We start from the raw sequence: 26,650 nt of genomic DNA, 5'->3' as shown, positions 1-26,650 counted from the left end.
GATTTCATTGAAACTTGGTATGAGTATATATATGGATCAGAGGATGAAGCACGCCAAATGGCATTGTACACCATCTGTTAAAAAATGAGTAATGGCCCTTTGTATCTTGAAAAAATGCTTTTTTGAGTATCACATATAAAACTTTTGTGTCCAGAAGCATATTGGCGGGGGATATCAATTCAACAAATTTGCTTGTTTACATACATTTCGCACGACCGACATTTTGAACACACGAGTGATTTTATTTGTCCAACGCGTAGGTGAGTTTTTACTCCTGAAGATTTCATTCTTGAATCGGGTCTGATCGATGACGAGTAGGTCATATTATACGCTGCAAAATAAATGTTATCTTATGACAAGTAGTCCCGAGATATCGAAGAAATATTAATGGTATATCTAATGTGTTACGCATCCCCTTAATAGCCACCCGCGGTTATATAAAGTATCATTAAAATCACTTAAAATATACGTGTGTGCGTGCGTGTGTGTGTTTCAAAATTTATGAGGTTCTTCCGCGCCTGAGGACGCGGGGTGTGACTCAACACTCGAATGTAATTACTTATTTTTACTCCCGAAAGTTATGGTGAATTTTGAATAACAACTGCAATTTCAAGCCATTTGTATTTAACAGACAGATATATTTAACAGATATACACAATCAGCAACATCGTAATTATAATTATTTTCAATACGAGTTAGTCACGAGCGATATCAATATAACCGATATCGATATGTGTTAGTATTGTAATAAAAACGGCACTTGAGTTATGGTATGAATGAAAAATTTACACAGTTTTAATTAAATTCCAAAAAAGTTCTTGTTCTTCCTACTAAAACATTATCATCCACAACATATAATATCAATATATATGTTGGCTTATTATTATTTACTGAGTATTATTAAGTAAATGCACGTAATAAAACTATAAAGACATCAAATTCAAGTAATAAGACAAATGAGGTGAATATGCCTTGAGAAAATAATCCGATCGTTGTTAATCTGATTTTATTATTCTGTGCATTTCATGTCGAAATTTGAAAATTCTCAACAAAAATTGTCTGTATTGCTATTTGTGAAGTCGTTTCCTGTTGCCCTGTCAATTTTGATTGAAACAATTGCAAACGTTTATATTTTTGTTTTTGTTTTGCTTTGTTTCGAAATTAATGCGTAAGCAGGGACATACACAATAAGCCATAACTAATACCGATATTATTGAAATAATTACACAGATCGATATCGGTAATATTGATTTTGAGAACCGTTGCTCTTGTCTCTTGCGTAAGTCAGTGTAGAACGTGGCACAGTTGCCAGCAAACGACGTAAACCCGAAGACCATAACGAATAGACTCAAGTGTGCTTTGTTTACTTTGTTGTCAGCATTACTGTGCAGTGTTAGTGCACTTACACCGTAATCATAGGGAGTTGTATTTTCAAGCAAACGGTGTCGTAGTCAATTATGTATGTCAACAATAAAAGGTCCGTGCTATTTTTCGTTTATTTTTCGGATAAATTTTATTTAAATTAAAATAGTTGAATCGTCAGAAATAAGATCTGATCACCGAAGCGCACAGACTGGTCACATTTTACATTTTATTTTAAATTGATTGTATTTAATTGACGAGCCCGCTGACCAAGATTGAGAATTATTGAAGTTATTCTGTCAAATTAGGATACCATTCTTTCCTAAAGATAAATGCATACCTATAGAAACAGCCATACCCCACTTTTTTAGATTTATTTAAGATTAACCTACAGCAAAATTTCTGAATTTCTTTTGTTTAAATTTTAATTTTAATTGTGTTATGAAGAGAATCAAATTTTGGTAATAATTTAGCAAACATTGTTACATTAACGTGTAAAGACCAATAATATTATTACAAATGTTTGTGTTTTTCTATCACAATTATGACTGAACAGATATATAAAAAAGATATGAACAAATCAGTTTTCCAGGGAGCCTTCATAGAATTGGCAAGTTAGAATGTAGAAGTTGCATCTGTTTTCCATATCAAGCTTGCCATTATTGTGCTGTAAAGACATACACAATATATTTAAATGTCTCACTTTTGTTAAAATAATGGTCATGCCTGTATAAAAAGTCCATGTAACTCAATGAAAAGAGGCTATACAGTCTAGTTGAAGGAAAAGAGGCTATTTACTCTAGAGCTATAAATAGTAGCTTTACATATGTAGTTAACCTTGAAATACACTATTTTGGCTGTAAGATCATTAAAATCATTAATACAGGAGGTAAAATGATACAAGTGCATAACAAGATCAGCAATTGTTAAAGATACAAATTACTTAACCAAATTTTTTCAACAATTTTTAAAGTTAATTTAAGTAGAGTAAATTCGTTAGTGAGATTTTTTGAAGACATCACAAATGCTAACCGTTATCTTTAAACGTATGCATGTAACATATGTTTCAGACGCCAATAGATTGCCAAAGTAAATCTTCATTAAAAGCATGAGCAGCCATCATCGTAAGCACCTGGCCAACTACCTGGAATCACAGAAATCTGGCCAGCAATCTAGCAAGAGTGCATCTAGCAGCAATGGCAAAAGTCCTGGGAAGTACAGGTAACATTTTTGTTGTAACATTGAAGGGACATGTCACATATTAAGTATGTTTTTTTTAATTCATTAAATGTATCTACTAACAAAACTTAAATTTATGAGAAAGTTTTCAATAATTTATAATTGCAATAAATAAGATAAAATAAAAAATGCTCCAGACTTTGGGTTCAATGGTAGTTTGAAACTATGTTAGTAATGCACAATTTTGCCTAATAAGTATCAATGAGAAGTGTTTCACAGGCTTTATTTTCCCCCGCCATCGGCTGAGGGATATTGTTTTGGCGTTGTCCGTCCGTCCGTCCGGCACTTTTGTGTCCGGAGCCATATCTTGGAAGTGCTTTGGCAGATTTCAATGAAACTTGGTATGAGTATATATATGGATAAGAGGATGCTGCACGCCTAATAACATTGTACACCATCTGTTAATAACAGAGTTATGGCCCTTTGTATCTTGGAAAAATGCTTTTTTGTGTCCGGAGCCATATCTTAGAAGTGCTTTGGCGGATTTCATTGAAACTTTGTATGAGTATATATATGGATAAGAGGATGATGCACGCCAATTGTACACCATTGGATAATAAAGGAGTTATGGCCCTTTGTATCTTGAAAAAATGCTTTTTTTTGTGTCAAAAATAACACTTTTGTGTCCAGAAGCATATTGGCGGGGGGATATCAATTCAACGAATTTGCTTGTTATTATTCAGATCTTGATAGTTGTTTATCAATAAACAAACAATTATTTAAAAAAAAATCTTTATCATGAATGTTATGTTGCTTGTTTGAATGAAATGCATACATTCTTCTTTAATCTGTTTAAGGTTTTATGAGTCATTATCAGTCTGCAAAACTAAGTTTTTTTGTCTTCATAGCCAATGTGGCTATGAAACTTTGAAAATGTCATAGCCAGAGGAAAGTTTTTTATAGCCAGAAAATATAATTTGCAGTGACATTTTCATGAAAGGACGACAACAGTCGTTATATATAAATTGCAATTGGGGGGTAAGATTGTAAACAAATCAGTATTCCAGGTTTCAAACTTTTATTCCATCACATCTGACACTGAGAATTTTTTCCATTTTGCAATGTTATTTTCATTATTAGCCATAGGAATGATAAACACTGTTACGGTTATTTCGTTATTTCAAAGCTATTAATTAAGACATTAAATAAACCGTTTTACTTAATTTATAATAACCCTGGCACTATTATTTCATTTATTGGCGTAGAATGCATGTTCAGTTTACTAAAAGTATTACAACATTTTAAATACGCGAGCCAAACTTTACACTCTCTATAACATCTAAGGCAGATCACTAATGATAGAAAACTAAGGGAAGTAATCAAGCGTTGTAACTGTAAGAATTAACACCTGAAATGCTTAAATTGATTATTAATTGGTTTATTTGCTCTGATTTTTTTTCATCGCAATTCAGACAATCTATATTCAATTTTTCTATCGCCAGAACCTAGATTTCATCGCATTGGTGATCAGGCTATGGGTTAATTTTGCAGACTGCATTATGGTTATGCAAGTTTTCAGTATATTTATACACGTTACAATCCAACAACAATCAATTACTATGCTTCATTTCAGATATGACAGACTTCATTAATTTACATTTAGCTGCTTGACAGTTTTATAGAACTTTAAAATGTATTCAAAATAAAGATTATTGACACTATTTAATACATTAAAAATCAATTTAAATAAATATACATTAAATTAATGTACACTAGAAGTCATTAAAAATGAATCACATTTGCTTTAAAATAATTATATTTACCAAAACTAGGTTAGTGAATAACTCCTTAAAAAAAATTTTTTGCAGTGTTCTGCCAGATATATCAACTTTGAGTGTTTCGGTCAAAGCCAAGAAGTGCTCGGCTATGAACCCCAGATCTGCATACTCCCAGACCCAGCCTAGGGTACTAACAAGAAAATCTGGAAAAGCTGGAATTCTTGAGTAATTGCACATAAAATTCTATCATCTTCAAATTAGCCGATTCCTCTAAAAAATAACATTTTCTCCATTGGAATTTGGAAGCTTAACAAATATAATTCAGGTAACAAATTTTATAAACAGGAAAGGCTGGCTTTCTGGAGTAACTAGACACATAATAAGTCCATTGATAGTCAGAATTTTTTATCAGTTTTTTTTTGTACAGATGCTGAAAGGTCCGATTGAGTTTTGAGGGATTAGGGATGAGTTAACGTTTGGGACTGTTAAGTGTTATGACTATGTGTGTTGATAATGTAGGTCAGTAAAACCTTTCATCTACCGGAAAGTTTTTATGTGATCATAACTTTATTCATTTATTTCGTCAAGGAGGTCAATATCCTGCTGTTGTATTGAGTCCGTATCCTCTTGCCCATGATTGGTCGATTTTGCAAGTTGGAATGGCTAAATGTATATTGCCAACTTTTTTATTTTCGTTTTGATTTCGATACTTTTAAAAACATGGTATAATCAGTCAGCTTTAGAAATGTAAAACTGGAAAAAGGACTGGAAATTACAAACATGCAATCAAAACATTTATTACAAAGGTTTTTCTGTACTAATATTTATAACTTTTTTGTATTCAGATCTTTTTTTTATTATTTTTGGTATTCATAACTTTTTTTATATTTTCAGAACTATTTTTTGGTGTTCGGATCAGTTTTTGTTTTTATGTTTAGCCTGCCAGATGAGTTGCTGTTGACGATATTCAGTTATCTCAGTGCTATGGACCTGATCTCAGCCTCGCAGGTCTGTTCTCGCTGGAACCCGGTAGCCAATGACAAGTATGTGTCCACTCCTAGCAGTATTTTGTCATATCTCACCTCCTACAAAAATGACTTAATCCGATCGGCTTAGAGCGGTCACGTGCCCATGGTGTATTTTCCATACACCCCGAGTAATTTCCAAACACCTGCTTGATTATCGCTCTCATATGGTATGAAATTACTGAGGGTGTATATCCCATGCACCATCAGTTACTAACAGTGTTACTAATACTATATTCACATATTAGGGTTTGTGCATCGCCCAGTTTGCTTGTTTCAATTAAATGCCTACAATTCTTTTTTGAATCTGTGCCAATTGTTTTGAAAATAGTAGTCATTTTTTCCAAACTATGAACAAATCCCATTAAGGAATATGTTATGTTCAAGGCCCTTAGAGTCAGAGTAAAGCAAGTTCAGTATGTTTATACACTGTTACATTCCAAGAATAACTTATTGGTACGCTTCATTTCAGATATTGTAGAACTTTGGCCCTCATGTCGACCGGTAAAAAAATCAGGTCATGTCTAAGTTGGTACTAAAATGGCTAAACAATTTGAGTTTGGGCCCGCAAAATAAACTAGATTACCAGACCTTGTGGTAAGTTATGTTTTGCCGCATTTGCTGAGACTGCCAGTCACATAAAATAGATTGGCTTTGGTGGTAAAATAAGTTATGTTACCTTTCTCCCCCTTACTTTGATTCAAGTAGGGAAGTTATCAGGTACTGGCTTGAAGAAGTGTCAAGCACTGTGCACTTTTGTTCTGTGGCGTCTCATCTGGATCCAAACTGTTTGCAAAGGCCTTCAAAATTTGGTTCCAGCACTGAAAGAGTTAAATTGCTGAGATTTGCTAGGCTTGTTTAGGTAAAATGTGAGAAGAGGACCTTTATACTGCAGTTATACAACTGATATACTTCTGAATACTGAACATTTTTAATAAACCCACTATGCCTATGATATGAATTGATATTGCAAACATTGGGCCTTATGCCATATGCAGCCATTGTAGTTCCAGCCCAGCCTGCGCATCCACCTGGTTTGGTCAGAAAATACCCGGTCCATAAATGCGACCACAAAACCTTGTGTGACATTTTAGGGGATAGAGTTGCTCTTCACCAGATTGCCTGGATTCTAGTCTACTGGTCTAGTGCTTTGCTGGTCACATTTAGCATAAGAGCTTTTATTACATTTTTCGTTTAAATGAAGTCTCTTCTTAGCAAAAGTCCAATTTAGGCGGAAAGTGTCTTAGTCCGCACAGGCTAATCTGGGATGACACTACCTACATGCATTATGCCCAGTTTTCTCAGAACGCGACTCATATGTTTTTAAACATGCTAATGCACTTACCATTTGTTTCAGTGTCCTGTGGGCCTCAGTCTATGAGACATATGGTGACAAAGGAGAAGCAAAGAAGGCAAAAGATGACACCACAAACTACAAGAGGCAATGTCTTAAAAGGTCCGTATTTCTTATTTTTTTAAGCTTGTCAAGGCTTAAGTTTAAGGGTCATAGGTGTAATCCAAGTAAATGCAGGCTTCTCAAAAAACTGGAGTGTAAATGTGTGAAAACTAAAAAGATAATGTATTATACAACAGTATAAGTACTTTTTCAACAAACATACAAATTAATCAATAATGGCAAGCATACCTTTAGTTGCTGCATTGCTGGTAAATTGTTATTCATTATGGCAAGCATACCTTTAGTTGCTGAATTGCTGGTTATTTGTTATTCATTATGGCACGCATACCTTTAGTTGCTGAATTGCTGGTAATTTGTTATTCATTATGGCAAGCATACCTTTAGTTGCCGAATTTCTGGTAAATTGTTATTCATTATGGCAAGCATACCTTTAGTTGCTGAATTGCTGGTAATTTGTTATTCATTATGGCACGCATACCTTTAGTTGCTGAATTGCTGGTAATTTGTTATTCATTATGGCAAGCATTCCTTTAGTTGCTGAATTGCTGGTAATTTGTTATTCATTTATCACATGCTTTAATAATGTGAAGAAATCATGTGTGCAAATAAATAAAATAAACTTTCAATCTTCTTATTTATACTTTTGTTTTTGAAAAAAAACACATGAATATCCATCTGAATGGTTATATCAAATTTAGTTTTCTTTAACTAAATACTTCTAATAATTGATAAAACGTAATAATACTCATGTATGAGTCAACAACAACAGTAACAATTATTTTCTGTAGAAAAAGTAGTAAGGAAGAGCCTAGTTTAAACAATTTTTTGAAAGTAAAATAATATTGCATATGATACTGTATTTTGACATTGTGAAGACAATGAATTGTCAGTGTCAGAAATTTATAAAGACTTATTTTAACTTGTAAAGACTTATTTTAACTTATGAAGACTTATTTTAAGTTATGAAGACTTATTTTAAGTTATGAAGATTAATTTTAACTAATGAAGACTTATTTTAACTTATGAAGACTCATTTTAACTTATGAAAACTCATTTTAACTTATGAAGGCTTATTTTAACTTATGAAGTCTTATTTTAACTTATGAAGACTTATTTTAACTTATGAAGACTTATTTTAACTTATGAAGACTTATTTTAACTTATGAAGGCTTATTTTAACTTATGAAGGCTTATTTTCACTTATGAAGGCTTATTTTAACTTATGAAGACTTATTTTAACTTATGAAGACTTATTTTAAGTTATGAAGATTTATTTTAACTAATCAAGACTTATTTTAACTTATGAAGACTTATTTTAACTTATGAAGACTCATTTTAACTTATGAAGGCTTATTTTAACTTATGAAGGCTTATTTTAACTTATGAAGGCTTATTTTAACTCATGAAGACTTATTTTAACTTATGAAGACTTATTATAAGTTATGAAGACTTATTTTAACTTATTAAGACTATTTTACATGGAAGCTGTGTTCAGATGAGGAATCGCCAGTGTCAGCGACTTATAAAGAAGATTAACCCCTTCACTGGGTTGCCAATAGAAACGGAGAAAGCTCTCAGGTGGTCACTCGTCCTTTTTCAAATGATTGCATTGGCAGTATGTATAAGATATCTTCGTTAATTATGATACTGTATTTTGACATGGAAGCTGTGTGTGCAGGTAAGCACTCGTCCTTTAAAGTAATTGCATTGGCAGTATTGGCAAGATAGGTAGATCATGCAGGACCACCACCATTTAAACGATGTTTAAGAAATTACAGAAATTTAATTTGCAAGAACTAAAATAGTATTGCATGAACTGTTTGCAGCTAGGCAAGAGCATTACCATGTTTAATTTGAAAACCCAAGAGTTTTATTCTTCAAAATTTGATCCTATTTTGACAGTTTTTTTTGTTCTTTAAAATATTAAGATATTCCACATCGTAACAGTTAATATAATAGGATTATTAACATTAATGAAAAACAAGTTTTCTATTATTTGTTTGAATTCTGACGGGATATGCACATATGCCATTGTCTGAAGACTCTTTCTGGCTTTCAAAAGACAATATACGAGCCTCAGTGTGTTAAAACATGGTTTAATGCATGTGCTTAAAGTGTCATCCCAGATAAGCCTTTGCAGTAGGCACAGCAAATCAGGGACGACCCTTTCTGCTTAAACTGAATGTTTGCTGATAAGAGGCTCCCCTAAAATCAAAAATATAATATATGTGTAAAGTTTCGTCCCTGATTAGCCTGTGCGGACTGCACATGCATTAAACCCCGTTTTCCCAGAGCAAGGCTCATATAGTCTTATTGACAAATATTTTCAGGGTTGCAGGCGTGACTTTCCAGCTGTCCTTTGTGGATAGATCCGACAAGGAACGAGTCCTGGAGAGCAGAGATGTGTTCGTCCATCAGATGTCGTTCACTGTTCGCTGGTATGACCTTGAAATGCCGGCACTGACCTCGCTTAAGGCGCTAAACTTCTACTCCGTGAATCCTCTGTTCTTCACTGCTGTAGGGAAAGCGGTCTCAAATGGGTATGTAACATTGAACCTTATTCAGGACAACTTGGGCCTGGAAAAGTGTGCATGGTCATAAAGTGTCACAAAGTGTGCATGGGCATAAAGTGTCAAAAAGTGTGCATGGTCATAAAGTGTCACAAAGTGTGCATCGGCATAAAGTGTCACAAAGTGTGCATGGGCATAAAGTGTCACAAAGTGTGCATGGGCATAAAGTGTCAAAAAGTGTGCATGGGCATAAAGTGTCACAAAGTGTGCATGGGCATAAAGTGTCACAAAGTGTGCATGGGCATAAAGTGTCACAAAGTGTGCATGGGCATAAAGTGTCACAAAGTGTGCATGGTCATAAAGTGTCACAAAGTGTGCATGGTCATAAAGTGTCACAAAGTGTGCATGGTCATAAAGTGTCACAAAGTGTGCATGGGCATAAAGTGTCACAAAGTGTGCATGGGCATAAAGTGTCAAAAAGTGTGCATTGGCATAAAGTGTCACAAAGTGTGCATGGTCATAAAGTGTCACAAAGTGTGCATTGGCATAAAGTGTCATAAAGTGTGCATGGTCATAAATTGTCACAAAGTGTGCATGGTCATAAAGTGTCACAAAGTGTGCATTGGCATAAAGTGTCATAAAGTGTGCATGGTCATAAAGTGTCACAAAGTGTGCATGGGCATAAAGTGTCACAAAGTGTGCATGGTCATAAAGTGTCACAAAGTGTGCATGGGCATAAAGTGTCACAAAGTGTCATCCCAGATTAGCCTGAACAGTCTGAAATGGCTCATAATGAATGACACTTTCTGCCTAAACAGGACTTAACTAAGAAGAGACTTTGTTAAGACAAAAATTACTGTTAAAGCCTAAATTGTCATCCCTGATTAGCCTGTGCAGACCACATAGGCTAATCATGGATGACCCTTTATGTTCATGCATTAATCTTACCTTTCCAAGAAAGGGGCTCAAATGATCAAAGACAGGTTTAACGCTTGCTCAAATATTTTTCTCAAACTCAAAGTTGAGTCCAACTCAAAACTCAAAAACGTTAATTGATCACCAACTTGAGCAAGGTGTTAACACTTATCTCAGAAATTGAGCAAAAACTCAAAGTTGAGTCAAAATATCGACGTTAGTATGTTCGTGATACTAGGCCCATATCTGTCATCCTTAGTTGTAACTCTTGTAGGCAAATGATCAAGCTCCAATATGCAGAATCATGTGGCAAATCAACACTTGCAAGAGTTATAAATTACAAGCCACTAGAAATCTGTGACAGATTCATGTTTAGTAGAAACAAAAAATACCATTTAAGGGAAAAGTGTAGTGCCAGAGCAGTGATCTGGGACAACAATTTGCGCTCATGCATTTAGCCTAATATTCCCATCCCATGGCTCATTCATATCATAGATGATGCTAAAGATATGTTTCAACGGTGAAGTACAAAAACAGTTGGATTTTATTTCACAAAGATGCATTTATCAGTGGCAATTAGCTGATCCCTATTATAAAACACCATGGTGTGAATGCCTGATAAAATCAATAACTTCCCAATAAATCGCTGATAAGGTGTTTAAAACAACACTGGTTCACTCGTGTAGTAGAAATGGTTTGTTAATTGGGGGCAATAAAGTGATAAGGGATGGTAAATTTAAGCCAGATAGAGTTTTAATAGCAAATTTTATAGTGATCTTAAAGAACGTACATTGTTTTTAGCTCACCTGATTGCTCAGGTAAGCTTTTAGGATTGTTTTTTGTCCATCGTCCGTCTGTCCGTCCACATTCGTTCGTAAACACTCTAGAGGCCACATTTCTTGTGCGATCTAAATGAAACTTGGTCAGTACATTTGTCCTAATGATACCTCAATCGAGTATGAAACTGGGTCATGCTGTGTCAAAAACTAGGTCACTAGGTCAAAATAAAGAAAAACCTTGTAAACACTGTAGCAGTCACATTTCATGCCCAATCTTTAAGTAACTTTGTCAAAATCTTTGTCATATGTTAATAATATGTTGGTTGAGTGCAAGTGTTTCCGGTCCGTTGAAAAACATGGCCGCCAGTGGGTGGGGCAGTTTTCTTTATTTGACTATAGAGAAACTGTTTGAACACTCTAGAAGTCACAATTTTTGCCCAATCATTATGAAACTTGGTTAAAACATTGTTTTTATTGATATCTCGGACAAGTTCGAACATGGTCTAGATCGGTGAAAAAACATGGCCACCAGGGGGCGGGCAGTTTTCTCTACATGTAAATGTGAAAACATGTGAACACTCTAGAAGTCACATTTTTTACCCAATCTTCATGAAATTTGATCAGAACATTTGTTTCCTAGATACGTGAGTTAAGTTTTGTAACGGTTCTGGTCCTTTGAAAAACATGGCTGCCAGGTGGGGGGGGGGGGGCACATTTAATTCCCTTATATTGATATAGTAAAAAAGGCTTGTGAACACTCTAGAAGTCACATCATTTGCCCAATCATCATGAAACTTTGTGATTACATTGGTTTTATTTATATCTCAGATGAGTTTGAAAATGGTCCAGATCGGTAAAAAAACATGGACACCAGGGGGGGGGGGGGGGCAGTTTTCCTTATATGACTATGGACATACCGTGTGAACACTCAAGATGTCACAACACTCCTAATCATTGTGAAACTTAGTCAAGACATTGCTTTTATTGATATCTTGGACATGTTGGAAAATGGCTCAGATCAGTAAAAAAAACAATGTCACTTTGACATTGAACTCAGATGAGTGCAAGATTGTTTTATATTTATATTTAACATAACAGAACAGGACAGAATAGTTTATTTTGACTTAAACATGCTCATCTTCATTAACGTACATTTAAAATAACAACATGCGTAGAAGTACAAATGTACACACAAAACACACTTCATTTTAAAGAACGGTTAATTTAAATAAACAGGAAAGAAACATATATTTCGCGATAATTTTTTGTGAGAATTTCACATGGATGATGTTAATCCATAAAGTTCACACAATGTTATGTGTATAGTCTAACAATTGTAACAAACATTGTGTTCTTTACTTGTATGACATTTCAAACAGAAATATGTACATTGCTGTAATAAGGCCACTACATCTGCCTAATGATTGTAGATATATTTTAAGGAGCATAAATCTCTCATTTATAAATGCAACGTTTCAGGTTTCCTTTATGAGTGGTATCTTTCTTAAACTTTTCACAAAATAGTGTGCTTTATGTAAACCTAAGTAGAGGATTGATAAGTTAAGACATGGGGTATTTCATAGTGTGTGTACACCTTTTAAACCGACGTACAAACTTGCTTTATGAATATTGATTTAGTGAAACCTTATCTGGGACAGATTGCTGAGTGACTTCTGTTTACGGGTTTGATCAAAATAACCCAAACTGTGGAAATAATCTTAAGTTTTATATCTTGTTCAACAAATTTTTAGTTGCTTGAAAACTGACATAAGTATTTAATGTTTTGTTTGTTTGGACAGTATTTCTGTGGTACTGGAAAATATTAAAGTTAACATTAAATTGAGCTATTACAGGATTGTTTTCTTTAAACTCAGTATTCAAGATGGCGACCTTTTCTCAGTCAACTATGGATAAAGGCTCTGATTCATTTACAGACTTTTGTTGTTCGTCATGTCTAGAGCACAAAATTGACCAGTGGGCTGACTTTTACTGTAATAACTGTCAAAAATTTTATTGTTCAAAATGTATAAACCCCCATGGTCAGTTGTTTGGGAAACATGTGACATATGGAAGGGGAGACACAACTAAGTGGCCAGTGTTAAAGGAAGTGGAGGATTTCCTTCGGAAATGTGACCTTCATGGGGACGAAGATCTAAAAATGTTTTGTAATGACCACAGTCGGCTGTGCTGCACTAATTGTGCTTTCCTCAATCACAGGTAATTTAGTCTTGTATTTGATATCAAATATGTTAGTTGCCATCAATTATAGACTTTTCTTTTTTTTCTGATCAATTATTGACAAATTTATAAAGAAAAACAATTATGTGAAATTTGATTTATTTGAATAAAAAATATTAGTAACAATTATTAATTATGTGTCTATTGGTATCAGTATAAAAATGAATACATTCCACATGTCAGACTATTACCTGAAAAAATCATGTTAAAAACAGAAGGCATGTCATAAACCAAAGCTCAGACATATCTTCGCATTATGGCTGTATAAACAATTTACAACAAATAAAGTATTGTTTTTCTTCCAGACAATGTGCTAAAGTAACCCTGATATCTGAGTCAGTGCAAGGACCTCCACCAGACTTACAGAAAGTATCAAAAAAGATTCAAACTATTCTGGAGACTCTAAAGAAACTGGAGAACGATTGGAACACCAACATGCAGTCTTTGCAGGTCTCATACAACAAACAATTAGATGAAATACGTCAAGCACGCAAGAAAATAAATACAATGTTAGATGAGATTGAAAGGACCACCATTAAAGAACTAGATGCTGAGATTACCACTTTGAAAGCTTCTCTCAAGACTGACTTGGACAATTGCAGCAAGCTTAAAAACGAACTGAAACACCTCAGTGACGCAATTCACGATATTGTTGATAAGAGCAAAGCAGAACTTTCATTTATTGCAAGTTGGAAATGTCAGGAAAAAATTAGGCAGTCTGAAACTTATCTGTCGGAGAATGCAGTTCAGGCAGGAAGGTTACTGACATTCCAGGCTGACATTGATATTGAACAGTTCATCTCTAAACTGTCAGGCCTGGGGAGGATTGTGCTCAGATACGCAGATCAGGTATTCACTGTGCAAGGAAAGTCAGAGTATAATGTGAGAATACCAAGTGATTCAAGTGTCTGTGCTATCAATGCCATTTGTGTTCTCTCTAATGATCAGATCCTTGTAGCAGATGCTCTTAATTGTTGTGTACAGCTACTAGATCAGCAATACCAGGTGGTGGGACACTGTGATTTAAATGCTTGTCTAACTGACATTTGTCAAATCACACCAAGTAAAGTAGCTGTTACTGTGAATAAGGACAAGACACATGAGGTCCAGTTTGTCTCAGTGAATGATGGGCACCTGGTTAAGGGCAGGAAGATACAATTCAAACATTTATGCTGTGGTATTGCTCATGATCAGAAGGACCTGTATCTCACCGCACGCACTGCACTTTACAAGTATTCTATTAATGGAGACCTGTTGAATACGCTTTATGAGGATACGTCTGGAGACTATACCGGTAATACAATGGTTAATATATCCAGATATTATTTAAAGTTATTAACAATTTTGCAACTTTATAGTTAACATATTTCATTTTATTCAATTAAGTATTCCTGATATAACTATGTTTGCAAATCATGAACTTAATTACTTGATTGTTGCATTACATTGAAAACCACCACACAATAATCTTTTCTTTGCTAAGTATCATTAGGACTTGTTTCTTTATTGCATAAATGTTGAGGCTAAATAAAATACAATTTAAAATAATGTCTTGATCATAATTATTTCAGTACGCTTGGTATCTTAGTAACCACATGTATTATTGTGAAAATGCTATACATTTGTACATAATGGGGTTTTAGCATAAAATAATTATTCATGCATACATGTTTAATTGTAGCTGAATAGTAACACAACCATACTTTATAAATTTGAAAAAAAGTGAATAATGTGTCTTATGAACGTAATTGTTATGTAAAAATTAACTACATTGATACTATTCTCCTTTGCAGTAGTGTTGTGTGCAGTGAGTCCAACAGGTGACAAGATATTTGTCACCAACTGTTTCCATCACAAGGTCCTCACCCTGGCTAGAGATGGTAGCATACTCTGCACCTTCACAGACCCAGACCTAAAATGTCCACTTGGTATACATGTAACAGCTCAGGGACAGGTGCTGGTCTGTGGAAGGGATTCTCACTCTATCCTACAGCTTGATGGGGAAGGCAAGAAGAAGCTGTCAACTCTTGCCACCAAGAGGGATGGACTTAGTAACCCAAGGTCAGTCTGCTACAACAGGAGCACAGCCTCAATCATTGTGGGACAATGGAATAACAACATAATCCTGGTGTTTAAAGTACAATAGTTTTGTTTCACAAGTTTCATTACAAACATTTTGGAATGTGTACTTTATCATCATTCATATAAATGATAAATTGTGTTGCTAAGTAATGTTAAATCAAAGATTTTTTGCACAAGTACATTCATTATACAATTCTTGGCAGCATGGATTTCATATTTAGTGCTTTATGCAATTGCATTACTCCACAGGATTTTACGTGTTGCCTCACAATTTAAAAACATGATATCATCATCTGTTGCAAGGAATCAAACCTTATTGCTCATACATGTACTTTTATTTTTTATTTCAATTGCATATAATCAGAGTATTGTTTTTATATTAATCTTTGAAAATGTTTGACTTGCATACATGATTTACATGCGATGGTTTGTTATGCTCTATTATATTTGTTGTGTAGTTATTGTGCAAAGTAAAAAAAATGTGAATAGTGAAGTTTAGGAGAGGATTTACATTTTCATTTTATTCTTTAAGTGTAACTATGTGTTGTTTTGTAAAAAGTAGATAGTGACAAAGAGTAACAATTATGATTTGTACATATTTTTTCAATCATTGTTTTTATATTTTATTTTTGTTGATGGCAATTGTACATGTATTTGTTTATGTCTTATGTGTTATTTTCTGTACCTTTCACTATGTTTCGCTGAATAAATAAACTGTTGCTTGTTTAATTCACGTTCAATTTTTTTTACTAAGAATTGCATGGAATATCAAAATTGGTAATAGAATAAACGCAATTTCACTAAAATTGAATATTCCAATATTTGTGTTTACTACAGTATGTCTATGAGACAACTTTTTTAGTTCACCTGAGCACTTTTAGGATAGGGTCAAAAACTAGGTCACAAAAAAGAAAAACATTGGTTTTATTGATATCTTGGACGAGTTCGAAAATGGTCCAGATCGGTGAAAAAAACATGGCCACCAGGGTGCGGGGCAATTTTCTCTATATGTATATAGTGAAATAATGTGAACACTCTAGACGTCACATTTTTGATCCAATCTTCATGAAATTTGGTAAGAACATTTGCTTCCTAGATACCTGAGTTAAGTTCGAAAATGGTTCCGGTCCGTTGAAAAACATGGCTGCCAGGACGATGGGCCAGTTTTCCTTATATTTATATAGTCAAACAGCTTGTGAACAGTCAAGAAGTCCAATTTTTTGCCCAATCATCATGAAACTTGGCCCAAACATTGGTTTTATTGATATCTCGGACGAGTTCGAAAATGGTCTAGATCGGTGAAAAACATGGCCGCCAGTGGGCGGGGCAGTTTTCTCTATATGTATATAGTGAAAACATGTGATCAGACTAGAAGTCACATTTTTGGCCCAATTTTCATGAAATTGGGTCAGTACATTTGTTTCCTAGACAAGAGAGTTGAGTTCAAAAATGGTGTCGGTCCTTTGAAAAACATGGCTGCCAGGGGGGCGCATTTTCTTTATATTTATATAGTAAAAAAAGCCTGTGAACACTCAAGAAGTCACATTTTTTGCCAAATCATCATGAAACTTGGTGAATACATTTGTTTTATTTATATCTCAGATGATCAGTCAAAAAACATGGCCGCCATTGGGGTGAGGGCAGTTTTCCTTATATGACTGAGAAACCATGTGAACACACTAGAAGTCACATGTTTTGCCTAATCATCGTGAAACTTAGTCAAGACATTGGTTTTATTGATATCTCGGACAAGTTGGAAAATGGCTCAGATCGGTGTAAAAAAACACACTTTTTAGCTTACTTGATTGCTCAGGTGAGGTTAAATGTGTCGGTCGTCTGTCCGTCCGTCCACATTTGGTTTGTAAACACTCTATATCATTCACATTTCTCAAGCATTCTTTATCAAAGTTGCTGAGAAGCTATATGGGCACAAGAACTCAGTCAAGTTTGATAATGTGCAAAATCCCATTTTAAATGCCAGAATTATTGCCCTTAGATTGTCAAAATGTTCATTATATTCTACAAAATCCTTGTAAACACTCTAGAGGTCACAAATCAAAGTAATAATGGTATGTGACTCATCTGGCTCAAACACTTGATCACTAGGTCATATTTTTGACAAAGATTGAATGAACGGACTCCTCTCAGGTGAGCCAACTAAGGCCATCTTGGCCCTCTTATTTTATGAATGTCGGGACAAATTGTCTCTTAACGGCATGCTGGGACAAACCCCAAAACAGGAATTTCCCGCAGAGAACGAGACGTAAGGCATATATACAAATTTGAGACATTTCCACTATATTCAGTCTTGTTTTAATAAATCGGTATTATTATCGTATCAGCACTCTTGGATATCATATGTTTAACCCTTTCCCACTTAGATACGTATTTTTACGTATTTGTAGTCCCTTAGTCAAGTTTAATTATAGACCTTTATTACTAAATTCAAGTTTTAAAGGCTCCATTTCCAACCCTTAGATACTTATGAGCACCAAACAGCATAAAACCCGAAAAGACTGCGAGTTACTCGCAGGCTGTTCTGGTTTTGATGCTGGTTGCAAAAGCCATTATCACTTTGCTCCTTATTTGGGAAAAAGGTTAACTGTTAAATGTTTAAAGTACAGTATCGTGCTTTAAATCAAGCATCAAGAACCCAAAAACATAGGATAGCTCAAACAAATCTATGAAGAGGGTAAAATCCTTATTACTTCAAAAAGAAATTATCACAATTAACTCCAACATCGATAACGTGGTAACTTGAACACATGTGCTGGTTCCATATCCATATCTCACATTTAAATTCACACTCGATAACTCCAGCAGGTTATTCACACCTCTCTGTAAGGACTGTCTGACAGGGGCATAGCATTTGATTTTTGTCATATCTGCGAATAAATTAAGTGGTTTTGTTCTGAAAACACATCATTTAGAATAATTTATTAGCATACAATTTATAAATATTGGTTATTAAAATAAATAATAATTCTTAGTAGATTTATTGCACTATGTCTATTTTATAGACATGTTTCTAATATACTTGAACAGCGTAAGTATTATGTAGAAGGTTTAATACTTCTCAATATGGTAACTGCAATAACTGTTAAACTTTTTAACGTATTTTTTATCAATCCGCATCCATCTTGAGTAAAAGAAGTTTGACTGTAGTTTATAGTTTTCTATAGGCCAACCCTTATACAGACCCACCTGTAGGCCAATTGCATGATTGTATTGTATTTTGTGTGCTTTTGTAGACCCACCTCGAGGTCACTATTAGTGCATGTTGACCTGGCGTGGACCAAGTGGCTACAATCCAACAAACCCGCTGGCTCAGATGGCATGGTCAACATATACAACCTACCAGAAGGCTTGGCTATTGCCACATGGAAGGTTGTGTTACAATGTGCATAACAATTTTACTAGAATTAAGGAAATTGTAGAGACAGAGATAGAAATGTGCTGTAACCGGGGCAGGCATTCATAATTCATTCTTAGAATTAAGCATAACAAATAGACTAACAAGCAAGAGAATCAGTTCAGCGAATATTGAGTATATACTGGCTAAAACTGCTGACGTCATAAATAAATTGTTGTAAATGAAAAATTGTGTAGTAAAATGTTTTTAATTTCGTGTCATATTGAACGGTTTTTTACTTTGAGAACAGACCAGTCTGAAGGATATTCTTTATTTTAAGACTTAAGTCTAAGAATTGTTGTGTGAATAGTGGCCCCTTAACTGTTTTATTCTTCATATTGTCTCTTTGGAAAGGACAACACACAAATGCTCTTAACCCTTTACCACTTAGATATGTATTTTGACGCACATGTAGTCCCTTAGAAAGTTAAACTTAATTAAAGACCTTTCTAACAAGATTCAAGTTTTAAAGGATTTATTTCTAACCCTGAGATACTGATGAGCAGCTAACAGCATAAGACCAGATTCAAGTTTTAAAGGCTTCATTTCCAACCCTTAGATACTGATGAGCAGCTAACAGCATTAAACCTGAACAGACTGCGAGTTACTCGCAGGCTGTTCTGCTTTTATGCTGTTTGCAAGTAGCCATTTTCAATTTGCTTTTAAGTGGGAAAGGGTTTAATATCTTTTGAAATCTCACATACACATGCACATATAAACTGCCAAATGAAAAGATTATGCTTAAAAAGTTTAATGACATGTACTGTAGTGTATATGGTGTTCGCCTAGCCATCGGGAGGTCATGGGTTCGATCCCCAATTTTGGAGCGTTCTTTAGATCTGCCCCAAAGACACCAAGTACTGGTTCTATCCAGGCCCAAGACTCATGCAATAGTCAAAATGCATCGATGCTTCAGAGGAGCCCTGCAATTAATGGGAAGAAGAAGAATTAGGATTTTACATATGAGCCGCGTCATGGTATAATGGGTCTTATACCATACATGCCATACATGGCCAGGCCTCGTCATGGTATAATGGGTCTTATACCATACATGCCATACATGGCCAGGCCTCGTCATGGTATAATGGGTCTTATACCATACATGCCATACATGGCCAGGCCTCGTCATGGTATAATGGGTCTTATACCATACATGCCATACATGGCTAGGCCTCTTCATGGTATAATGGGTCTTATACCATACATGCATACATGGCCAGGCCTCGTCATGGTATAATGGGTCTTATACCATACATGCCATACATGGCCAGGCCTCGTCATGGTATAATGGGTCTTATACCATACATGCCATACATGGCCAGGCCTCGTCATGGTATAATGGGTCTTATACCATACATGCCATACATGGCCAGGCCTCGTCATGGTATAATGGGTCTTATACCATACATGCCATACATGGCCAGGCCTCGTCATGGTATAATGGCTCTTATACCATACATGCCATACATGGCCAGGCCTCGTCATGGTATAATGGGTCTTATTCCATACATGCCATACATGGCCAGTTCTTCTCTAGCCCAGAATGCGCAGTCTGCGCAGGAGCTTCCCTGTCCACTTATGAGACCATGAAGCCTTGCTTGACTTGATAGCGGACCAGTCTGTGCAGTCTGGGCAGGAGCTTTCCTGTCCACTTATGAGAACATGAAGCCTTGCTTGACTTGATAGCGGACTAGCCTGTGCAGTCTGTGCCAGGAGCTTCTCTGTCTACTTATGAGACCATGAAGCCTTGATTGACTTGATAGCAGACCAGCCTGTGCAGTCTGCGCAGGAGCTTCCCTGTCCACTTATGAGACCATGAAGCCTTGATTGACTTGATAGCGGACCAGCCTGTGTAGTCTGGGTAGGAGCTTCCCTGTCCACTTATGAGACCATGAAGCCTTGATTGACTTGATAGCGGACCAGCCTGTGCAGTCTTGGCAGGAGCTTTCCTGTCCACTTATGAGACCATGAAGCCTTTCTTGACTTGATAGCGGACCATCCTGTGCAGTCTGGGCAGGAGCTTACCTGTCCACTTATGAGACCATGAAGCCTTGCTTGACTTGATAGCGGACCAGCCTGTGCAGTCTGGGCAAGAGCTTTCCTGTCCACTTATGTGACTTGATAGCGGACCAGCCTGCGCAGTCTGGGCAGGAGCTTTCCTGTCCACTTATGAGACCATGAAGCCTTGATTGACTTGATAGCGGACCAGCCTGTGCAGTCTGGGCAGGAGCTTTCCTGTCCACTTATGAGACCATGAAGCCTTGATTGACTTGATGGCAGACCAGCCTGTGCAATCTGGGAAGGAGCTTTCCTGCCATCTTATGAGACCATAAAGCCTTGATTGACTTGATAGCAGATCAGCCTGTGCAGTCTGGGCAGGAGCTTTCCTGTCCACTTATGAGACCATGAAGCCTTGCTTGACTTGATAGCGGACCAGCCTGTGCAGTCTGGGCAGGAGCTTCCCTGTCCACTTATGAGACCATGAAGCCTTGATTGACTTGATAGCAGACCAGCCTGTGCAGTCTGGGCAGGAGCTTTCCTGTCCACTTATGAGACCATGAAACCTTGATTGACTTGATAGCGGACCATCCTGTGCAGTCTGGGCAGGAGCTTCCCTGTCCACTTATGAGACCATGAAACCTTGATTGACTTGATAGCAGACCAGCCTGTGCAGTCTGGGCAGGAGCTTTCCTGTCCACTTATGAGACCATGAAACCTTGATTGACTTGATAGCGGACCAGTCTGTGCAGTCTGGGCAGGAGCTTTCCTGTCCACTTATGAGACCATGAAGCCTTGCTTGACTTGATAGCAGACCAGCCTAACTCCTGACCAGACTGAATAATTGCTTTACTGGTATACTAGACTCATTTTGTCATGACATGGTTCATATAGCACATGATACATTTGTGTCGTGATCATAAAAGTGGCATGTCATTATCAGTGTGTAACGATACTGGAATAAAGTTCTGGTAAATAGTACCTAACCTGTTCTAATAGGTCGGAATACAGTAAATTCAAGTTTGGAATAATGCTTACTTTACGTTTGTAACTAAATGTTATTCATTTAGGAAGATGGTGGTCTAGCGTTTGTCTGCCTTGGCCTGCACTTTAATCAGCTGCTACAACGATGTCTTCAGGGGTCCTCAGTCAGGTACGGTGCTGCATTCAGCTTAAGGCCTACCATCTGCTTGGTAATATGAACTTTGCTTCTCCAGCTGCGACATTTGCCAGCACCCAGTATTAAAATACAATTATACTGCTGTCAGACTTCTGGGGGCCGTTTCATAAATGATCGTACGACAATTTTAACTTATGAGAGAATTTTGTACTCTTCATAAGTAGACGAACTAGCTCGCCATGCTCGTTATTATATGCGGCGCTAAAGATACCAATATAATTAATTAAGTACTGCAAATTTATAATCATATGATATGGACTTAAGCAATTATGCATCTTCGAAAAATGTATGGTATTGTAAATGTGTGCTACAATGTTTATTGGAACGGTCCCCTGTTTGACACTCATGAGAACGTAAAAAACAGAACTGTATCCTATTACCAGATGAAAATCGATAGTATAACAATGATCGTATAAACTTGCAACTCATGCAAAAGACAAAATAATCTTACGGGACATGAGGTCCGAAAACTTTTTAAAATTCACCGAACCTTACAAGGTTTTCCCGGACCTTATTCTTCTCTAACCAAACAATAGAAAATACCTTCTACACTGTATAGAGTTTATTTTTATTATAATAACGTTCACAATTTTGAACAATATTTAATACAATAAAATAACAACTTAACAAAACTGTTCTATAAAAAATGGGGTAAAACTTTCAATTAAAATTGCTGAAAGTTTTTGAGTTTTTTTTTTAACATTACAAGTTATTTAATTGTTGAAACAGCCGCTTCTACTGCTTATTGTTATGCCCCCGGTAGGGTGGCATATAGCAGTTGAACTGTCCGTCAGTCAGTATGTCAGTCTGTCCGTCCGTCCGAAAAAAACATTTGCCATAACTTTTGCAGTATTGAAAATAGCAACTTGATATTTGGCATGCGTGTGCATCTCACGGAGCTGCATATTTTGAGTGGTAAAATTTCAAGGTAAAGATAATTCTTCAAGGTCTAGGGTAAAAAATACAAATCCAGGGGAAGTAATAAGCTTTGATGGAGATAATTATCTGACCTGCCAAATTATTTTTTTTTTAAATAAATCAAAGCGGCGCAGTAGGGGGCATTGTGTTTCTGACAAACACATTGTGGTAAAAGGTAAAGGTCTAAGGTGGAAAGTACAAATCCAAGGGAATTAATAAGCTTTAAAGGGAGATAATTATTATTTATATAATAATAAGAAACCATACAACTGAAGCATAATCAAAATGACATTTTATGGTCAAGCCAAGCACACAATGACACTTTTGTGCATACAAGTATCTAAGGTACTTCAAGGTTACCTGTGAATCTACAGTCACGGTAGTGGCTTATAATTATTTGCTACTAAAAATCGAGATTTGTTAGAGACAATTATTTTCAAGGGAAGTAATTTATATAATTATAAATCTCAGATTATATATTTCCTTACTAAGAATTTAAGATTTTGTATTTTGTTTATTTATAACTTAAATTATTGATTTGTCAAAGTTTTTTTTAAATGATATAATATCATTTCTTTCCTGTACTAATTTGTGAATGGTTGGTTTCATTACTTACCTGTGGACTTATACATAGATACATGATGAACTGTGGCTATGATCTCTTTGATAAACCACAGGCCTTGGTAGTCAGCGATGTCTGACTTGGTCATTTTTGACTGTCTACAGACCCGCCTCCCAACGCGGTAGGGTGACATATAGCAGTTGAACTGTCTGTCTGTCAGTCGTCAGTCCGAAAACTTTAACATAGGCCATAACTTTTGCAATATTGAAGATAGCAACTTGATGTTTGGCATGCATGTGTATCTCATGAAGCTGCACATTTTGAGTGGTGAAAGGTCAAGGTCATCAATGTTAAAGGTCAAAAAAACAAAGTCCAAGGGAAGTAATAAGCTTTAATGGGAGATGATTTCTATACCTGCCAAATAATAAATATAAATTTTATTTCAAAGCGGCGCAGTAGGGGGCATTGTGTTTCTGACGAACACATCTCTTGTTGCATACAATCTTGACAAGAAACAAGCAACGGTCGTGTGGTTCCCCGCTTTGGATTTACGATGACCAGAATGATTGAAGCCAGTTAAATGCAATTAAACCACAAAAAATGCGTCACGAAGCACTGTGCAATATATTTGACTGGTTCTTAGAATGACACTTGGAGCTTGCTACGTCACTTTTTTTCCATTTGGAATGGGGCCGAATACCGGACCCGATTTGGGGCCGAATACCGGACCCGATTTTAAACGAAAACGACACTGCAGCTTAAGTATTGGATAAATATTCTAAAAAGAACGTCCTCCTTCCAGCCCTTACGATTTATAAAGAATATCTCAAAATCTTTGTATTTAAAAAAATGCCTTATGTTAAAACTTTAAAAAAAAATCCCCTGGAGCGTTTTTTTTTGCAACATAATAACAAATGGGCCTCTGCCATGATTGCTGAAATTTGGGCTCTGGGATCACTCAGTTACAAAGCATATTTAAACAATGGATCATATCTCGTTAAACTGTCTGAATTAACAAGCCATAATTAAATAACAAAAGCACTACCAATACTGGTCTATTATCATTCTGGTCTGTGATTTATCTTTAGCCTAGTTGACCCTTTCTGTTGAAAACAATTTAAGCAGTGACACATACGCCTTTATAAATGTTATATTGTTCTATGATAAAATAAAAAGATTCAAAAGGTTTGAACAGAATCTTTAGACATCAGTGGGCACAAAAAGATTTTAGGCTCCAAAAAACCTCACCTCTTTGAATCAAAGTTTGTTAATTGAGTGAATGATCTTATCAGAAAATCCAAATGTTTAAAGGGGCAAATGAAAAGTATTTCCCCATGACAATGCATATTCTTTGTTTTCAAAACGGAATTTATCTAAAAAAGATGTTTTATTTTTTGTTTTACAAAGATGCCTTTAGTGGGAGTCAAACTTATGCCTACACACAATCTACTTCCATGAAATTTTAACTTCACTAAAGTCCTCTTAGTAATAGTGTGCATGTGTATCGTGGATATTTATGTACATTTCATAATATAGTATAACTACTACCAATTTATGGTGTACGAACTGGTCCAAAACTATTCTAAACTGTCCGGGACGGTTTATAAACCGTCCGGGACGGTTTGTAAACTGTCCTGGACAGTTTACTAAACTGTCCTGGACAGTTTCTTACTTTTGAACCGCTCGTGCGTCTGTAAACTGTACCGGGCGATTTATTTTGTGGATTACAAACCGTCCGGGACAGTTTAAGAAACTGTCCGGGACGGTTTTTCCAGGAAACTGTCCGGGACGGTTTCCTAAACTGTCCCGGACGCTTTACAGGCATAAATTTTAGTACGGCATAGGTTCAGAACACTCGTAACACTTCGCATTTGTGTGCCATTTCGAAAGTGAGAATTTACTTTTTAGTAACGTTTGCTCGAGTGATTGTTCGATAATTTATCATTTGTACGCGAATATGGACAGAGATCGGTTTTTAGAGACTTGTCGGGATGTGTTCAATTCCATTACAAGAATTTTAGAGACAAATAGGTCCCTTGAGGTGATTAACTCTTCACTGACAAGATTGGATGCTCTGGCTAGAAATGTGAACAGAATGACCACATCATATCCCGAGTTTACACCTACTCGACAGTTTCAGGGCAGCGACTGTAAAAGAAGAAATTCGTTACCAATGTCAGAAATACTTTGTGGGCAAATACATTTATTTCGAGTACATAAAATATTCAATTTCAACTCTGGCGTTTTTTGCAGCAATGATTGATTGAATATTTTTAAAATCATGTTTTGTCCGAGAAAAATAGCGTCGCTCGAGATGACAACGATATTACATTACGACTTCTAAAGTAAAGCATTATTGTAAGGAGTGTTCGAACGGTTGATATAAATAATACCGTATCGGACAGTTTAAACCGTCCCGGACAGTTTACTAAACTGTCCCGGACAGTTTAAACCGTCCCGGACGGTTTATGCGCATGAACGGTCCAAAACTTTCCTAAACCGCCCCGGACAGTTTGTAAACTGTCCGGGACAGTTTTGTAAACTGTCCGGGACAGTTTAGCAAACTGTCCGGGACAGTTTACAAACCGTCCCGGACGGTTTCTAAACTGTCCCGGACAGTTTAGAATAGTTTTGGACCAGTTCGTACACCATACCAATTGTCCCATGCATACTAAAAGTCCCTGTAGCGACAATTTCTTATTTAGGTATCCAAATGTTTTAATGAGCGTTTATAAAATGGAGACATTATACAAACAAAATTAATGTGTCCAGCAACCATTTAATCCAGTCTTGTTTAAATTTGATATTATTTTTCAAAATATTATAAGGTATTAACCATCATTCTACCCCTTTAATTATGTATATTTAAAAATAAGATCACTATAATTTGGACAATTCAAAAGCCTATTCAAGTGATTTATTCACCCAAATTGTCATTGTTCATAATTGATCATTTTTATATACCTGTTTGATAACTGTTGTTAATAAACTTTGTAGTGACTGGTATATAAGATGAAACAGAGATAACACATTGTTTAATACTTGCTAAGGAGCCAATACTCAACATACATGCTGGTAACTGATGGCTTGAAACATAACCAATGCTATTGAATTTGATTATAGTGTACTTCATGAATATTTAAAGCTTGAAAATTCATGCCAAAATCACAGGCAAATAATTAAAGTTTTATGGATATTTTTTTTTGTTTATCAATATCAATTTAACAGGTTTTTATAATTGGTAGTTCTAAAATGTTGTGCAATTACCTAATTTAAATAGAATGCAAAATTGTAG

The 26,650-nt window shown here is 35.8% G+C and overlaps 2 protein-coding genes across 2 annotated transcripts in view; both read left to right on the top strand.

Annotated features, from left to right (window-relative positions):
• Positions 1-1,441: 1,441 nt before the first annotated feature.
• Positions 1,442-26,650, top strand: part of LOC127832614 (F-box only protein 15-like) — a 41,217-nt gene continuing 16,008 nt past the window's right edge. The window contains exons 1-9 of the mRNA XM_052358140.1: positions 1,442-1,477; positions 2,433-2,583; positions 4,410-4,544; positions 5,258-5,362; positions 6,702-6,800; positions 8,247-8,339; positions 9,092-9,301; positions 18,537-18,672; positions 21,766-21,848. Coding sequence (XP_052214100.1) covers positions 2,471-2,583; positions 4,410-4,544; positions 5,258-5,362; positions 6,702-6,800; positions 8,247-8,339; positions 9,092-9,301; positions 18,537-18,672; positions 21,766-21,848 — 974 coding nt within the window. The 5' untranslated portion in view covers positions 1,442-1,477; positions 2,433-2,470. The remainder of the gene's footprint in view (positions 1,478-2,432; positions 2,584-4,409; positions 4,545-5,257; positions 5,363-6,701; positions 6,801-8,246; positions 8,340-9,091; positions 9,302-18,536; positions 18,673-21,765; positions 21,849-26,650) is intronic.
• Positions 12,560-16,014, top strand: LOC127832612 (uncharacterized). Its single transcript, XM_052358131.1, has 3 exons — positions 12,560-13,182; positions 13,509-14,497; positions 14,997-16,014. The coding sequence occupies exons 1-3, from the start codon at positions 12,848-12,850 to the stop codon at positions 15,347-15,349; spliced, it is 1,677 nt and encodes a 558-aa protein (XP_052214091.1). The 5' UTR covers positions 12,560-12,847; the 3' UTR covers positions 15,350-16,014.

This window comes from Dreissena polymorpha, chromosome 5 (genome assembly GCF_020536995.1).
Source record: "Dreissena polymorpha isolate Duluth1 chromosome 5, UMN_Dpol_1.0, whole genome shotgun sequence".
NCBI lineage: Eukaryota > Metazoa > Mollusca > Bivalvia > Myida > Dreissenidae > Dreissena > Dreissena polymorpha.
This window is presented reverse-complemented; position numbering and strand designations above follow the sequence as displayed.

Excerpts from the sequence above, each read along its gene's own strand:
- LOC127832612 (XM_052358131.1), top strand. The coding sequence starts at position 12,848 with ATGGCGACCTTTTCTCAGTCAACTATGGATAAAGGCTCTGATTCATTT. Across the intron at positions 13,183-13,508 it reads TGTGCTTTCCTCAATCACAG|ACAATGTGCTAAAGTAACCC; the intron begins GTAATTTAGTCT and ends TTTTTCTTCCAG. Across the intron at positions 14,498-14,996 it reads TACGTCTGGAGACTATACCG|TAGTGTTGTGTGCAGTGAGT; the intron begins GTAATACAATGG and ends TCTCCTTTGCAG.